The sequence below is a fragment of the Homarus americanus genome, unplaced genomic scaffold (genome assembly GCF_018991925.1).
Source record: "Homarus americanus isolate GMGI-L3 unplaced genomic scaffold, GMGI_Hamer_2.0 scaffold48354, whole genome shotgun sequence".
NCBI classification, from domain to species: Eukaryota; Metazoa; Arthropoda; class Malacostraca; order Decapoda; family Nephropidae; genus Homarus; species Homarus americanus.
In genome coordinates this window covers 1,256,926-1,275,430 of record NW_024723833.1, presented here as the reverse complement: position 1 = coordinate 1,275,430, position 18,505 = coordinate 1,256,926, and the positions used below count along the sequence as shown (strand labels likewise).

The 18,505-nt window shown below is 39.8% G+C and overlaps 1 protein-coding gene across 1 annotated transcript in view; it reads right to left on the bottom strand.

Annotated features, from left to right (window-relative positions):
• Nucleotides 1–240: 240 nt before the first annotated feature.
• The window catches only part of LOC121863879 (DNA-directed RNA polymerases I, II, and III subunit RPABC3-like), a 73,300-nt gene continuing 55,035 nt past the window's right edge, over nt 241–18,505 (bottom strand). Inside the window, exon 4 of the mRNA XM_042362794.1 lies at nt 241–705. Within this exon, the coding sequence (XP_042218728.1) occupies nt 588–705 (118 nt within the window). The 3' untranslated portion in view covers nt 241–587. The remainder of the gene's footprint in view (nt 706–18,505) is intronic.

Sequence of the window (18,505 nt, the reverse complement as noted above, 5' to 3'; positions counted from 1 at the left end):
TTCTGTTGTTCCATTTACGCGTTTCCCGTTTTACGCGGGCCTCCGCGGGTTCAATTAACCGTGTAAATCAGGGTATTACTGTATATATCCTGTGCTCTTCTAATGTTAACTGGGCCAAGCTTGGAGGGTGTGATCTCAGAATTGCTACCACAGGGGCTGACATCACACCACAATATATAATACATTACTGTATACAGAATGCTTTTTAAAGTACCACAGGTAAACAACTGAAAGTCCAAATAATCATTATCAATATACTTTTTATTAAGAAAACTTGTACAAATATTTATCTCCTCGATTCAGAAAATGATTTTTTTAATACAAAATCTTGTTTATCTGTTTGAATAAACTTTGTGTATGATGAGTTGAATGACTGGAGTGGATTTCAGAATAATAAAATGACAGAAGTAAAATAAAGTAATGCATGTCAGAAAAACTTGTTGGTATACATACAGGTACAGAACTTTTACATAGGTACACATAAAACTCATTAAGCAAATTTTCAGGGCTGGGCAAATATGCCAAAATCACAAAAAAATAAAACAAATTACAAATTCTTTGCTATTTTTAAGTAACTGTACTGATGATCAGTAGGCGAGCTTCTTCATCAAGAGGTAGATGTGTTTGTCCACCTCAAAGCCATGAAGGTTATTGGCATCTCCTTGGAGCCTCATCAGCAGACCACCATATGACACGTATGCCGAACTGGAAAAGTAAGGTGTAGTTAGTCATCATTAGCTCATCACTTATCAATTCAGTCGACACATAAATAAGAGGACATGCCCAGTATTTGTCAACAGTGCGTGACAGAGACGTGACCGATCGCCCGGGTGGCTAGCGAGCCGATCTTTTGGTGAAGAGGATAAATGAAAAGGAAAAGTAATCAGAGACGTGGCCGATCGCCCAAGCGGCTAACAAGCCAATCAGTGGCGAAGAGGATAAAAGTAAAGTAAAAGTAAAAAAGTAAATTAAATAAGATTGGTAAAATTTAGTGTTTACAGTTATTCAAAGTTGTATGGGAGGAGGGAAAAAAAACAAATCCCAAGATGAAAGGATTGGGTGAAGGGCACACAGTAAATTAAGGAAGCAATACTGTAGTGTGTGAATGAGTAGAGGGCAAGACTTTCACTGAATTTAAGGGTAGGGAGGTAGTGCTGATGATGGGTGATACAGTACATGTACTGGCTTGTATGAGGTGAGTGGGTTGGGGCTGTCATGGAAGGAGAGTACCATAGCCCAACACATCTTCTACAACAGTAAGAATTAATTTATGATAACAAAGGAAATGAAAATGTACAGTACAGTATAAGTACTGAACTGTATGTTTACTCTTGTTCCCAACCACTATCTATTAAATGAGACAATGCTTAAAAAAGGTGGTTTTTAAATTTGGCTTGGAAATGGATTAAAAAAATCAGTTTACTGTATTTCTGCTATCTAAAAAACAATTATTTTATTGTATACCGTAACTACACTTTAGTATTAGGCGCTATTAATATGTACAGTCACCCAAAAAAGTCCTGTCGCGAACCACAATTCAGACTCGTGAACCCGAAGCAGTAGACACTGATACATAATTCTGTCCATAAATGCTTCGAAGTCAAGAGTCTGAGTCTCGGGGTTCATGGTTCGCGACAGGACTTTTTTGGGTGACTGTACAACTATAAGGTTTTAATTAACCTCAGTTCAATTGGCAAATTACAGAGGAAAAACTTTAATAAGTTCATTTTCATTTATCAAATAAAACAGATTGCATTACAGGAACTAACAGTACTAGAGGGTATTATTGCATAAAAAAATTTGTATTGACCTTAATGGATGATAAATTGTGGGTTTTGTGACCATGTATAGATCAGTAAAAACTTACAGCAGAACACACTGTACTTTTTAAGTACAGCACTGTATAGCAATGAGACAAGAGAGGGGGGAATTAGCAAACAGTATACAGTAAGTATCTAGTAGTTGAATACACACAGTTAGGTATATGTAAACTATTATGTGCGAGTTACATGCTTAACTTGCTGGTTGCATACTGTACATTTATATAGAAGGTGTGTATAGTATATCATGTGGGTAATGTGTGCACCACAACGGAATTGGGCAGTTAGGTACCTAAAGAGACGGTGGTCACTGTGGGGGTTGGATACACCATGTGTTGATTGGATATACAATGTGAGAATTGGTTACTGTACATCATTTGAGGGATGAGATGGGATTCCTCTCATCTCTTTTTACCTCTCAACTCTTACTCTTTTTTCTTTCACCTAACCCCTTTCAATCTTCCCTTATTCCTACTTAACTTCATTTCTCCATTCTCCTTTCTTCCAATTCCCTTCCCTTTTTGTCCATATCTTTCTCTCCATACTCTCCCTCCCAAACCCTACCCGCCTCCTAAACCTTCCCCTCCACACTTTCCCTCCCAAACACTCCCTCTCCATACTCTCCCTCCCAAACCCTACCCGCCTCCTAAACCTTCCCCTCCACACTTTCCCTCCCAAACACTCCCTCTCCATTCTCTCCCTTTCAAACCCTATCCCCTCCATACACTCTCCCCCCCTCCATACTCTCTCTCTGTAACACCACATCAACTCCACTCTAAAGACAGATTATCAGTGGTAAAATACATCTAGTGGCAATGTGACAAAAACTTTTATCACATGACTAAAATAAGAAAGCAATCAACATAATATCCAGCGTCGATAATTATGTGACTGTTGGTGTCACAAACTATTCTCGTAGCTGTTACGACTAAAGCTAAGTGCCTTAAATCTCATTATAATACGTTTTAGAATATAAACTACAATCCAGTGTTGTTGCTAGTGACAAAATAACTGGTTAGTTAAGATAGAACAACAATAATATGGTACGGAAATTACAAAAATGAGTTCATTTAAAAACCACAAACGATATTTACAAACCTGCAAGGAATTTCGTTTTTAAACTTAAGATACAGCATTAGAAAACATGTAATGGGGAAATGATGAGTAAAATTAGTGTCTATAAATGATTACCTGAAAACAGTATGCTCTCCTATTAAAATATGAGAGCATACTGCTTTCAAGATAATCATTTATGGAAAAAAAAATAACAAAAATAATAAAATATATATATATATATATATATATATATATATATATATATATATATATATATATATATATAATTGGAGTCCTTAGCTTTCGCCTTATTTAAGACATCTATAGTTTCCTGAAAATGTCTTGAATAAAGACGAAAGCTAATCCATTGTTTCCTTTTTCCTGTGTGATTATATATATATATATATATATATATATATATATATATATATATATATATATATATATATATATATATATATATATATATATTATGTGTGAGTAGCACAAGGGGAAACAAGGTGTTAGAGATCAGTACAGTACTATGCAGTACAGTATTTGCGTCGGTCGTGGAGTTGGATGCCTGAGTGCAGGAGTGGGTGGGATTTGAGTGGAAGGCAGCGGCGGCTGGGGTCGCGGAGGGGGGGCAGTGAAGATAGTGGTTGTGATCCACACACACAACCAGCTAACCACACTGCCACACCCACACGCCCACACTTACACAGTGACATATTCCCTCACATATTAATGTATATATTTACATGAATAATGCATTACTGTACTGCCTATGATATACCCACATGTCTATACAATAATTCATCTACACAATATAATTCTTGGACGCACATAAAACAAAAATATATACCCTGTATATACATAAAGTTACCCAGGATACGTAAGGCATATTTGTGGTAATGGTTGCAAATAACACTTAAAAGCATAATTTCATGTTACCCACTACAGACATACAATATTATTATATCGTAATGTGAACCAGATTCCATAAAATGCTAGTACAGTATATAATTATAAGAGACAAACACCTCAAGACATTAAACAGTAATGGTGAAAGTGGTCCAGCACCATGTAGCCCTCCCTACACATGAAAGTGATACAGTAGTTTACTTCAACAGTTCCAACTCACAATTATATAAAACAGAGACAAAACTACACACAAATATTTTGCGACGTTACAAAAAAATTCAATAGTGCAAAATTTGCATGGCCAATAACGGCATGTACTAATGGGGTAGTTGTGGGGAGCACGGAGTGGTGCGTGTGTCATGTGCATCCCTCTTTATTACATTACCTTCACCTTGATTTTCCTGGTGAAAGCTGGCGTTTTGGAGGACGGTGTGGTGCCCTTTATTAAAGTTAGGGACTAGCCAAACAAACCCATCGAGAAACAGCGTTAGATCTACACTGACAACATGATTTAGCAAATCTAAGATTCAGTAAACACATTGGACTTCTTAGTTTCCAGTAATATTTATTTTTTTTTTTTACCAACCGATATATTGTACTAAATTTTTCCGCAGACGCAGACTGGGTGTGTTGTCTCGCCAATAACCCCCCCTCGTTTTGAGTTCACCCTTCCTTAAATATCTTCTTTGACGACATACATTTCGCTGATATTCGCATATATTGGTAAAACACAACACCTCCCAAACACTGCACCTGCTGCTGGTGACGGACACTCCTTGCAGTCCGGCTCATCAACACAATGTGCTGGCAACATAAAATCTAATGTTATCATCTGTCCATCTACGCCAACTTAACATTTCCATTCCTCCTCGTGCATGCAAGTTGGTTTCGTCGTCAGTTTCTTGGAGGTAGTACCTAGTACGTATGTAATTCTCACCAATATATTTTATCCCGGATGCGTACTGCCCGAGTTTCGTTTTTCTGTTCATGTCTCCTTGTTAGCAACATATGGTAGGTGGCCATTAATCAGTATTTCATGTTTGAAATATAAATACTCCGAGTGATACTTTCTAGGTTACCTTTATTTAGAGTTACGATTGAATTTGCGAGTGTCTTCAATATTTTAGGATTTCTGTTTGTTTTGTTTCACATCTCTTGCCATTTTTCCGAGATTGGTTTACAGATTAATTATGTTATATTTACTGATGCTTGGTAGTGTAACAGCATATTACATTATACTCAGAGAGATTTTTTCTGAAATTTTACTGATGTATCCTATCATTTGGTTAAAGATATCCACATAAAACATAGATAACCAATGGTCTCTTAGTTATTTCCAAACTGTTTGTTTGTGTACACTCGTTTGTTATGGACTGGTGGCATCGGGGAAAAGAACTAGTGGCAACGTGCTTTTGGGGATATGGTATTCACAGGGCCAAAGGTGTAGATTAAATAAGACAGATATAACTCTCCCTTCCCAAAGTGCTAAGACATTATAAAGTATATCAGTCCGACTATGTAACACGGAGTTACTTGCTGCTTAACTACGGGTATTCTAGATGACTGGTTTCTAAGGCGTTTCATCACAATGCCAGAGGTCACAAGGTTAACTGTTATTCATAATTTCGTGGCACATTGTGGATATTTCCACACCACGTCCGTCCAATAACTTACATATGCTAGGAAGAAACCTTTGCTGTTATTGTATTCATTATTTACTTCCACGGGAGAAAATCAACCACAGGCCAGTTCTGATTATAAAAAATGGCACTTTAGTAGCTATTCTTCTTCCTTTGAATATTTTGTTTACTTCTGTATCAAATAAAGAGATGCGGCCATTATTCGCGGGCCTAGAAATATGTTGTTACCAGCGACGATTTATGTACACCTAGCATTATTCTGTGGGTTAGGTGGAGAAAACTAATGTTTCATCTGTGTACAGTTCATCATCATATGGCCAACTTTTACTCCCCTTAGCATCCGTTACAGTTCGTAGAGACACTGTGATAGTTCCTGAGTTCTAAAAGTATGTGAGTGAAGTATGAACAAAATGTGTGAACAATGAACAAGAAACATATAGTGATTGTGGTGAACGGCAAAGAAAATATTCCTTCGTGACAGTGAACAATGTAATGATTGTTTATCAAACTACAGCTTACAGCCCAGAGAATTACAACACATATAACAGTAAGTAGATGCCTTGTGGTAACCCACATAAGTTGACACACCCTACAGTCCCAGGAGACCTGACCCCGGCCACTAAGTACATGAGTTAGCCGGGTGATATGACCTACAACCACACCTAGCCAAGACACACCCGGGCATGACCAAGCACCTGGGCAAACACAGCTGTTCAGATCTAACCAGTTAAGTGTTAATTGGCAGAGGTCATTCCTGATTCAGATTCCATTGAGTCGACTCCCACAACACCATAGGAGACATAGTTCAGCAGCACCTGCTGGGACTCCCTTAGGTCACACGGGAGTCATTGTCAGAGCTATCCATAGGATGAGTTACTTACGGTGGGAAGTGTATTCATTCATGTTTGTGTCGGAGAGTCAGTGTCTAGTAACGTAAATATAATGTTCTAGTAACTTCGTAACTTTAATATACAGTATAGTCTGCATTTACGCGGATTTTGTTTCCGCATTTGGTCATTTACGCGGTGCCTTGCCAAAATGTAAATGCTTTAATTACGCGGTAAATTTGGTCATTTATGCGGAGAGCGGCTGGAGGTCCAGACGCTCCACGCCATTTTTTATTCAAGCAGTCCATTCTCGACCATACGCGGGAAGAGGCGCGGATATGGATGGCAGTATGTCACTGTTGCGTTATTGCTGACGTCATATGACGTATCGGACTGTGATTGGGCCACGCATCCTTACCACCCACGCATTCCCTCCGCCGCTAGCTGTGATTGGTCTAATGTTATATGATGTGCCCAGCCACGGGAGGGAAGCTACTGACCCAGCCGCGTCAGTCTCATTGTTCTCAGTCACCACGTATACTGTTCTCTCTTGTGCTCGCTAATCTGTTCAACAATGGCATCCGCTGGACCCCCACCACCCCAGAAAAACCGTGATTTACCTGGAACCAGCCACCCCAAGCCCAAGAAGATACGACGTGCCCTAAGTTACGAAGTTAAGTACAAGATCGTGCAAGATTTAGAGAAAGGAACGAGACAAGTTGATTTGGCGCACCAGCGTGGCGTGAACGAATCTACGATCTGGACGATCAAGAAGGATGCCGCCAAGATTAAAGAACACATGAGCATCACAAAGTCTGCAGGTGCTTCAATGGTGAAGTACTCTCAGAATAAGGTGCTGCTCAAGACTAAGAACTTACTGGTGAGCTACTTAATTCGTCAGGCAAGACGGAACATGGCGGTCGACACGCGGGCAGTGCAGGACTACGCACGTGAACTGTACGCATCAGTGGCGCGCAAGATGGGAATTGCAGAGCCCAAACCCTTCACTGCTTCCTCTGGGTGGCTGCAAGGGTTTAAGAAAAGGAACAAGATTACCAACATTAACAGTGTTGGTGAAGGAGCCAGTGCTGACTGTGCCGCCGCCATGGATTTTCCTCCATTCTTACGAGAAGTTATGGAGGAAAGACAGTACACCGACGACCAGGTGTTCAACATGGATGAATCCGGTCTGTTTTGGAAAAAATTACCTTCCAAGACCTTCGTTGTCCAGTCTGCCAGCAAGTGTCGGGGCCGGAAGTTGCAGAAGGAACGCATCACCGTCCTGTTTACCACCAATGCCTCCGGTACCTGTAAGCTTAAGTAGTCGGTGATCCCACACAGCCTGCAAGCCGCAATCCTACAAGAACATGGACATGACCAAGCTAAATGTCCACTGACTAACCTCACGTAGGGCGTGAATGTTCACCGGTCTGGCTCTCTCCTGGTTTGACGACGGTTTCGTTCCTGACGTGAAGAAATTCTGCGCGCAAAATAATGTGCCATTCAACATTTTGTTGCTGCTTGACAATGCACCAGGACACTCGCCCCTACTGTTGGATCATCACCCCAATGTAAAAGTGGTCTTCCTTCCTCCCAACACCATGTCGTTAATCCAGCCCATGGACCAGGAGTTGATATGCAACGTTAAAGCTGCATTCTCTGCAAAGATGTTTAAGCTCCTGAATGACTGTACCAACACCATGGATTAGTCGCGTAACCTTCTGAGTGACACAGACAGCGAGAGTGACGACAACAAGGATGCAGAACAAGAGTTGGCGAAGCATGAAGTGCGAGTTAAACAGTTTTGGAAAATGTTTAACGTAAAGAAAGCTGTTGATTTCTTGGTGGAGGCATGGGGGCAGCTGTCTGTGGCAACGATTCGTCAGGCATGGCGGCATGTGTTGCAGGGTATCCCAGGTGGGAGGCAGAGTCAACCTGTGGCTGGTGAGGTTCAGTCTGTTGCAGTGGCAGTGGACCTTGCAAGAGAAGCTGCACAGAGTGTTACAGCTGCAGGCTTCTCCAAGACCACCAACGACGACATCATGGAGGTAACCAGGGATCCTGAGGTGACTGCCGACGAGAGTTCTTGGAAGACGATGACGTCAGTGAGAAGGCAGGTGGTGCGGCAGCAAGAGAACAGAAGTTAACACATGGTGATGTAAAGGATGCCATTGAGTTTGCCGAGAAACTAAAGCTCACCCTTTCAAAAGACCATGTCAATCACCGGTATGAAGTCTTCAATAACCTTCTAGATCAAAGTATGGAGCCATACATCAAGGTGTATCACGACAACATCAACACTAGCCGTCAACGTAGCATCACTGTCTTCGCCCGCAACCCACCACAGCCAGCCCAAGCCAGTGACAGTGATGGTGATGGTGACTTTGAGGGGTTTGTCAGGGAGGCCCTGACAACTGTGGTGGATAGTGATGGTGATTCACCTGAGGGCCAGTAATCTGCCCTCTGCCTTGGAACCAGCCCCCATCCTCATATGCCGACCCATCTCTTCTACTAACGTAAGTGTTAAACCTTGATTTTTCTTTTACCTGGTACAGCATATTATTTTCTTATTGATATTTCTCTTCTATATTATGTGTGTGTGTGTGTGTGCATACCATTATAAAATTAAGATACTAGTTTTACTACAACGTACGTATTGTGTCGGAAAAAGTGGAGTTTGGCGGTCGGCCCAGTCTCTATTTCAATTAATCCCATATGTTCTGTTATTTCATTTACGCGTTTCTCGTTTTACGCGGTACTCCACGGGTTCAATTGACCGCGTAAATGCAGACTATACTGTAATGTTCTATTAATGTGTCTGTGTCATTGAGTGAATAATAAATAGTTGTATTGAGAGGCGGTGTTTTAGAAGATTTCCCCTAAGAAAGTAATATAAGTGAAAGTAACGAATCGGCCACGCTACCAAACTTCCTCTCTTTACATCCTACAACTAAATATTCTATCTATATCTCCCACCTTAAAAATCACCCCCATTACAACAAGGTTAAACTGAACAGGAGTACAGGGCGAACTGATATTGAACATGACACTGACTAGGTACTTACAGTGAACATGACACACTGACTATGGCACTTTCAGTGAACATGACACTGACTAGGTACTTACAATGAACATGACACTGACTAGGGTACTTACAGTGAACATGACACACTGACTAGGGTACGATATAATAGCATTCACCGAAACATGGATAAACCTAGACTCATGTGAGTTACCTGTCGAATACCAAATTGCAGGTTACAAATTATTCCATACCGATAGGCAGATTAGGAAAGGAGGCTGAGTAGCAATCTATGTCAGGGATAATCTGAAGTGTGAAATAAATAAGGAAATCAAAACTTGAGCGGAATACAGAAAAAATTTGGATAGAATTAATCGATGGTAGAGAAAAATTAATTGCAGGAATAATATATAGACCTCCTAATCTTGATAGAGTTAATGAGCGATTATTTGGGACGAAATGCGCAGGGGCTCCATACATAGCAAAATCTGTATAGTAGGCGACTTTAACTTTAGCCAAATAGATTGGACTGACCTTACTGGTAACTCAGAATCAGAGGATTTTCTTGAAACAATCCAGGACTGTTTCCCAAGTCAACATATAACCGAACCCACCCGGAGTAATAATATACTCGATTTAGTTCTGTTAAACATTGAAAACCTAATTAGTAATGTCGGGGTAGGGAACAAACTTGCACACAGCGATCACAAAGAAATTAGATTCCAGTTAGAATTTCTGGACAGCCGTAAGGAAAATTCCATTAAAGTACCAGATTTCAGAAGGGCAAACTTTGATAGTTTGAAGAGGCAGTTGAGAGAGGGGTTATCACGCTTGGGGGTAAACTACATGACCTCACATGAGGTGACCTCACCCGAGGTGACCTCACCCAATGTACCCACAGAGGGCGACCTTACCCTACCTGGAGACCTGACGGTTGAGATTGACCTGATAACGAGATCTGAGGTTGCCGAGTTCCACGATAATTTAAATAATGAGTTACTTAATGCACAAAGGCAGAACATACCATACAAAAAACTCAGATCAAACAACAATGACCCTAAATAGATAAATAATTATTTAAAGAACATTATTGGACAAAGGAAGGCTATAGGTAGGAGAATAAATTGTGGTGAAGTTTACCTCAAAGATTACTATAAGCAAATAGACAAATTAAAGCCTAATAAGACACCAGGACCGATGAGATATTTGCCAGAGTATTAAAGAAATGTAAGAGCCTAGTATGCCCTTAGCAAAGATGTTTAACATGTCCTTAAAAGCAGGTGTAGTACCAGAATCCTGGAGAATAGCGAATGTAATACTGATTTTCAAGAAGGGAGATAGATCACTAACCTCTAACTACCGTCCAATTAGTCTTACATCAATTGTAGGCAAATTACTGGAAGCAATCATTTCAAACTCTATTCAAAATCACCTGGAGAAGCATAAGTTGATCAATGATTCCCAACATGGCTTCACAAGCGGGCGTTCATGTCTAACTAATCTATTAACATTCTTTTCATCAGTTTTCGAATCAGTGGCCGATGGGCACAAATATGATGTGGTATATCTCGACTTTAGCAAAGCCTTCGACAGAGTCCCCCACGAAAGACTAATAAGAAAAGTGGAGGCTCAAGGCATTAAAGGTGATATTCTAAATTGAATTAGGGCGTGGTAACAGGACAGAAAACAGCGAGTGAGCATTAACGGCACTAAATCCCATTGGAGCAACGTCACTAGTGAAGTTCCGCAAGGCTCAGTACTTGGAATATTATTATTTATTATATACATAAACGACATATCGGCATAGACAGCAACATAAGTAAATTTGCTGATGACACTAAAATAGGACGTGTAATTAAATTTGACGGGGACTCCGCAAAACTACAGGAACATCTAAAAAAAATTTTCGAATGGTCTGAAAAATGGCATTTGAAATTTAATATGGACAAATGTAAAATACTCAGTATAGGAGATGTAAACAGGGAAACCAGATACCAGATGAACGATGATGTTATTGAGAAATCCGACTGCGAAAGAGATTTAGGAGTAATGATAAGTAGAAATCTTAAGCCATGTAAACAATGTGTATTTGCTCGAAACAAGGCTAATAAAGTACTTGGGTTCATACAAAGGTGTGTTAGTTACAAGACTAGCGAGGTCATCTTAAAAATCTTGCGCTTGAGACCTCACTTGGATTACGCAGTTCAATTCTGGTCACCGTATTACAAAATGGATATAGAATCCTTGGAAAGAGTTCAGAGGAGAATGACAAGACTAATCCAGGGCACTAGGAACCTTGAGTACAGAGACAGGTTAAAGCATCTTAATTTGCACTCCCTCGAGAGACGTAGAGTGAGGGGCGACATGATCGAGGTGTATAAATGGAAGTCGGGGCTAAACAAAGGGGACATTACAAAGGTACTCAAATTTTCCAACCAGTAGCGAACTCGTAACAATGGTTTTAAATTAGACAAATTTAGATTTAGGCACGAAATAGGTAAACATTGGTTTGGAAATAGAGTAGTGGACGACTGGAACAAGTTACCAAATATCATCATTAACTCGAATATGCTGGATAGCTTCAAACTTAGGTTGAATGGATATATGACCAATAAGAGCTGGGTGTAAATGGGGCTGCCCAGTATGGGCCAATAGGCCCGCTGCAGTTTCCTCCGTTCTTATGTACAGTGAACATGACAAACTATGTACTTAGTAAAAATGATACACTGACTATTTACTTAATGAAAATGACACTGAATATGTACTTACACTGAACATGACACACTGAATTTGTACTTACAGTGATCATGACACACTGACTGTACTTAGTGAAAATGACACACTATGTACTTAGTGAAAATGACACTGAATATGCACTTACAGTGAAGATGACACACTGAATATGTACTAAGTGAAAATGACACTGAATATGTACTTTCAGTGATCATGACACACTGATCATGTACTTATAGTGATCATGACACACTGATCATGTACTTACAGTGAACTTGACACAGTGAACATGAAGCACTAAGAACACAAACTATATAACAAGAAGCGAGTGCATTAAATTACATAATCCAGTGTACTTATAGTGAAGCTGATGGACGTGTGTCATGACGTAATAGCGAAAAGCAGTCGACGTTAGAGGGAATGTTCATGTTTGGCTGTAGAGTCCGTCCATACTTTGCCTTATTGATCTGACTGATAATGTTCTGCTCGCTGTTAATGATCACTCTGGTTGTTTTGTTTGTATATATAGTTATGTATGGTGGTATAAAGTATAATTGTATTTTGGATATTTTTTACATAAAGTTTATCAAATTTAATTAAACATTTTTCTACAGAAATTTTCTAGAACAACTTCCATAGTCATTTGATTTTGTTAATGAAACTTCTATTTAACGGACTGTAAGGAGAAGAAAGTCTGTTATATCGAGGGTCCGTTAGATGTGAAACCTCATATAACGGATTATATGGAGAGATAAGTCTATTATATGGAGGTTTTACTGTACATGTGTCCAGCAGGAAAATTAAACACGATTGGTTGTATCTTTTTATTAAACTATATTTTTATTCATTATATAAACTGTTATCGACCAACTCTCACGTTAACTTCTTGAGTACTTAAGAGAAAATAACATTACCTATAAACGTAAGGAAAATACAGTACGGTATCATTGTTTTGTTGTCACTGATGATTGAACACTTGGCTCTTGGGGTTGTGTTCACCGTCGCGTCAACTCGCCAGCTGTCCACATACCATCTACATTCTACATAAACACGAATTTCCTACATATCATATATCCGAGGCCTGGGATAAATCACTTTTAAGACTCCACCAAAACTCATGCTGCACTTCCACCATTTTGGAATGAAACTCACCCAGCTAAACGCGCTACTGTATCAAGGTTACAGTAGAGAGTATGCCATCCACCTTGGCTGTTTGATGGGTTAAATATTGTAGAGATATAATAAACTCACTAATACTTCTTTTACCTTATTATGAATTAATCTTCCCCTAATGGTAGACCTCTCAATAAACACCCAGTACAGTAGTGATGTGACCTGTACTGTACATCTTCCTTCAGCTGACCACGTTCATATAAGCAAACCATAATTTGTTATGAAAATCTGAAGCATGAACTCAAAGTTTCTGGAGAAAACAATGGATCACCTGAAGATTAGGCACCCCAGTTTACTTCACCTGATGATTAAACACTTTAACACCATACTTGGGGTTAGGTTAAGTTAATTGGGTAATGTAATCATCAGGCGAAATAAGCTATGGTGTCTAACCTTCAGGTGATGCAAAATAAATTCTAGTAAGTGTTCTTCTAAAAATCCAAAACTTGGCAACATGACATTAAGGACTTAAAAAATCCGGTTAGGACTAGGTTAGGTTAGGGGTGTGTAAATATTGTTAGAAATATATGCATTTACACGGTGGAAGGAGTGATCACCTTGGTGGGTTAAAACCAGTATACTGAAACCAGCGACTATCAGTTACAGCAGCAGCCACCCTACTACCCGGACTCCTGCTTTATGACTGGAGTGATGCAGCACCTCACACATGTTGGTTGGTTCCATTGTACGCGTTTCAGACCAGCCATCCACCATATCATCCCTGGCATGCTTGTTAAAATAATATTCCCGTGTCTTCTCCGGTGTAATGTAAAATGATCCACAGAATATGTTAATATTCCGAGGTCTGGTTTTATTTTAATAATAATAAAACAAATGTCAAAGTATTCAATAGATTTTTGTTTTCATTCGTGTAAACAGTGTAAATACTGGGTGGTACATTACAAGGACAATCTTCTAGTCTTTGCTACCCGCCGCTAAGCACAATACAGTATTACGAGAAGTGACGCGTTGACTAAACTCCACCCCTTGATTGGCTGCTGAGTTGCAATACAATGACAAATTAGTAGCACTTCCTTTATTTTCAATATTAGACTCAATTACAAAATACAGTTACGTAAAACAAGTAAAAGAAAAAGAGTTGTTAATTTACTGATGTGGTGCAATGACTATTTTCACCGACCAATCAATTCTCGGAATTGTAGTGGGGGGTTATGAGCCGCGTCAACATCATCAAGTAATTGTGCTTTCATAATAACAATGACGTCATTCATTGAAAATAACAAATTACCTTTATTCTATACTTACTAATAATAAAAATCAAACAATTTATTCAATTTTCAATTTCAATAGTTCATTCCTTGATAGAGGAAGCGGGATCCTAGTGCTGTCAAACAATTTATTAATATATTTTATCTTCGTGACGTCAAGCTCTTACAAATGAATATAACAGGTCATTAATGTTTACTGACACTGTCCAAAGGTTGAAAATTCCTGTTTACTGACTTGTGCTGACTAGTCAAATGGGCCCCAATTTAACCATTCTGATTGGGGCCCAGTTCTAATGGTTAGATTGGGGTAGGTTAGGGGCCTCTTAGGACTGATAGACCCATTTGCTCTGCATCCTAAGACTAATCCTGTACTTCAGCTTATTGAGGCAGCCATTCATTCTTCCTGCGACCGTTATTAAGAGACCCTCGTCGCTTGTGGCTAACTCCCAGCCGCCATCACGGGCTGTAAAGGACGTCAATACCTCTTTGTTTCTTTAAGTGTTCTCCTCATCACTATACGTCATGGTTGGTAGGCTGGAGAAACGTGATAATAATAATCCTGTTTACAGGTGTTAGGTTCACCAGTTTATTATTGAAGATCGTTATATTAGGCATCCATCAGTTATATATTTAACTCTTAATAGTCAGTAGCCTTGAGTTATGAATTAGTCCTTTCATGGTATTAGAGTGTGTGTGTGTGTGTGTGTGTTACGTCGCTAATCAAGCTTGGAATCATTCACAGTCTGGCAGAACAGCGCATTCGGCAATGACTAACATATTCACTCTCTCTCTCTCTCTCTCTCTCTCTCTCTCTCTCTCTCTCCAACAATTCTTTCAGCTCGAGTTTTTCACATCCTTAATTGAAAAGAATGCTTACCTCTGTATCAATAACATATGTAATTTGTTTGTAATTGTTTCTCAATATGGAACCATACTTATGAATCTCCCACAGGAGGTGATGTTGAACTCTGTCGTAACCAGTAGCAGTAACAGTCACATACGATGGTAGAGTTAGTGTGGCCTTTCTCCTCTCTATATACAGTATTACACCGTAAGTCAACTGTTATGTAAAAAAAAATCGGTTATAAACATCAGTCGTCATTCTTCTTCTTTGTTGTTCTGTATCTTATGATAGTGTCGTCGTCATCATCATCATCTCAGAATTTTTCCTTTTCTCTACCATTTCTCTCACTAATAATACCAACTGATTCTAAAATGTCGTCATCATCTTGTAATTCAGTAACAGGTGATCAATTCATTCTTCTGTAAGTCGTATCCACATTATTTACCGTGACCTTACTTGATCATATTGGTAGTCCACGTGTAGGCCTCCAGCTGTTTCTCATTATCTTCTGGTCGCCCTTAGGTTACCCCCCCCGCCCCCTGACGAGGCTCGCTGCTCCGGGCTATAGTTTGGTCACATCCGTCGTAAGTGATACAGGTTGGTGATACATCTCTCTCGTCTTCTCCAGGTATCCTCACTTGTGTTTACGAGGTCCTCTTTAAGTGTCCTATACGTATGTGGTGTTCTGTTAAGTTATAGTCATGATTGTTTATTTCACTCGACGTCCGATAGATCCAGTCAAGGTTTCCCAGTGTCCCCTCTCAACCCCTCTCCTCCTCCTCCATGTCCGGAATCCCCCCCCCCCTCCTCTCTCCCTCTCAAAAAGAAGGCCCTTTATTTTCATTTTCAAGTCTGTCACAACTTACCTATGTGATCTACTCTAAGTTTCCCTACAAGTTCGTCTCCAAGATCTGGTTTGTGAGTTCTTGTTTGTAGTAGTATGGACACACACACACACACACACACACACTCTCTACCCAGTGTCGGGATAGGTTTGTCCTCAAGCGCGGTGGAGTGAGGTACAAGGCTTCCACCACCTGTGACGTAACCGCGTACACTTAACCTCAGTAGTGTTCTGTGTATTTGTGTATTCTTGTTAAAAGTGACTTTACATATACCTGACGATGTGACAATGATGGCTAACGGTGGATATAAATACAGTCTGTATTAATATCATTCTCAAATACCTGTGCCGTTGTTAGAGGTGACTGTCTCTCTACAGTCTGGGGCAAAATAATGCTATACAGTGGTCTCGTGTAGACTCTTAATGTTACATTGAGATCTCTATACCTGGACATTTTATTCTCAACTTTACCATACTAAGTTTTCACACCAGTTTTCTTCCCTTGGTATTACTTGTTCACTTTAACCACCCTAAGAGACGTCTTTCTTTTAGTGAACAATTAAAGAATGATTTTGCTATTAGTGAGTGAGAACATATTAGCTAGTACAGTATAACAGAGAGTCTATAGTGATGTAAACGTGATAACAGTTAATGGAGGATAACGGATAATTTTCTTACATTGATTAATTATATTTGATGATTGTGTTTTATTATAATAAACTCAAGATTAATCGGTGTGGTCAACTACTAATAGCATCACTACGTTAACTAGTGCAGTTTAGCCAATTAGACACCTTCCTTAGCGAGAGGTGTCAACTAGAGAATTAATATCAGAGTGAGTAATTAAAATCATCTCTTCGCCAGCCGCTGTCTATACATAGCCAAGTGAAGGACGTCAGTGGTTACAAGTGTTACGTTCTGGTCACCACACCTACTGGCTGTCCCGCCACACCTACTGCCTGTCCCGCCACACCAACTGGACTGTTCCGCCACATCTACTGGACTGTTCCGCCACACCAACTGCCTGTCCCGCCACACCTACTGGCTGTCCTGCCACACCAACTGGACTGTTCCGCCACATCTACTGGACTGTTCCGCACACCAACTGCCTGTCCCGCCACACCTACTGCCTGTCCCGCCACACCAACTGGACTGTTCCGCCACACCTACTGACGTTCTACTCTCCCTCATAGTCACTGGTACTCTCTCTCTCTCTCTCTCTCGAAACATATAACAAGTGTGATTATAATAGTTTCTACTATACATCCACATCAATATATACTGTATACTATATAATTACGTTAAGCAGGAGTAAAACAAACATACCACAGACTGTACTGTATATATATATATTTAATATAATAACATTCCTAAGACAACATCAATATAAGATACAAAAAAAGATGGACAAAGAAACACCCTAAAAGATAAACAAACATAGTTCAAACTCTTAATAATAACATACACCACGAAAACAATATTGTACAGTGTGTTTACAGAGCTCCTTGATGTTGACTGTATGTATACACTCAGTTGAGGATGTTACAGATCTATAAGCATTAATGTAGCATCACAGACACGTACAGTAAATGCAGTTTCAACACGTACACTGGGGCATTCTCCTCGATACTTGCAGAGGATGAATTGTACAGAACACAACACCACATGAAGAACAATACAGCTATGTGCTCTTCGAGGCATCTAAGGGAGTCCGCTGGAATTTTTGCAGTGGGGAGGGAAAGGCAAGCCCCCACAGTCGGGCTCGGTGGGCTAATATTTTAGTGGTCTGTTTGATATGATTTGTAAGTTTATCACAACCCGTATACTGCATACATCAAGTTTAGGTAATTATATAACTTCATGTATTCCAAGCATCTTAATCACTGACTCCAAAGACGTCTTCTGGCTTTGGAGTCATGAGTTATGAGGTGAAAGAAGATTATTGAAGAAAAAGTGGTGAAACTGAGATACAGTGGGAGCAGAAAGAATCTGGGCTCAACCAGATCGCTTCTTCTTTCCTATTGGTGTTGCCTTATGGTGAAATTTAGGTTCGGCTTTTACTGTCTCATTCCAAAACATAAAACTGCGAAAACCAGAATTTTTGGGGGATGAAACTCGTGAAATAAACACACACACCAAGACTCCATAAACACACACACCAAGACTCCATAACCACAAACACCAAGACTCCATAAACACAAACACCAAGACTCCATAAACACAAACACCAAGACTCCATAAACACAAACACCAAGACTCCATAAACACAAACATCAAGACTCCATAAACACAAACACCAAGACTCCATAAACCTTCAAACACCAAGACTCCATAAACACAAACATCAAGACTCCGTAAACACAAACGCAAGACTCCATAAACACAAACACAAAGACTCCATAACACAAACACCA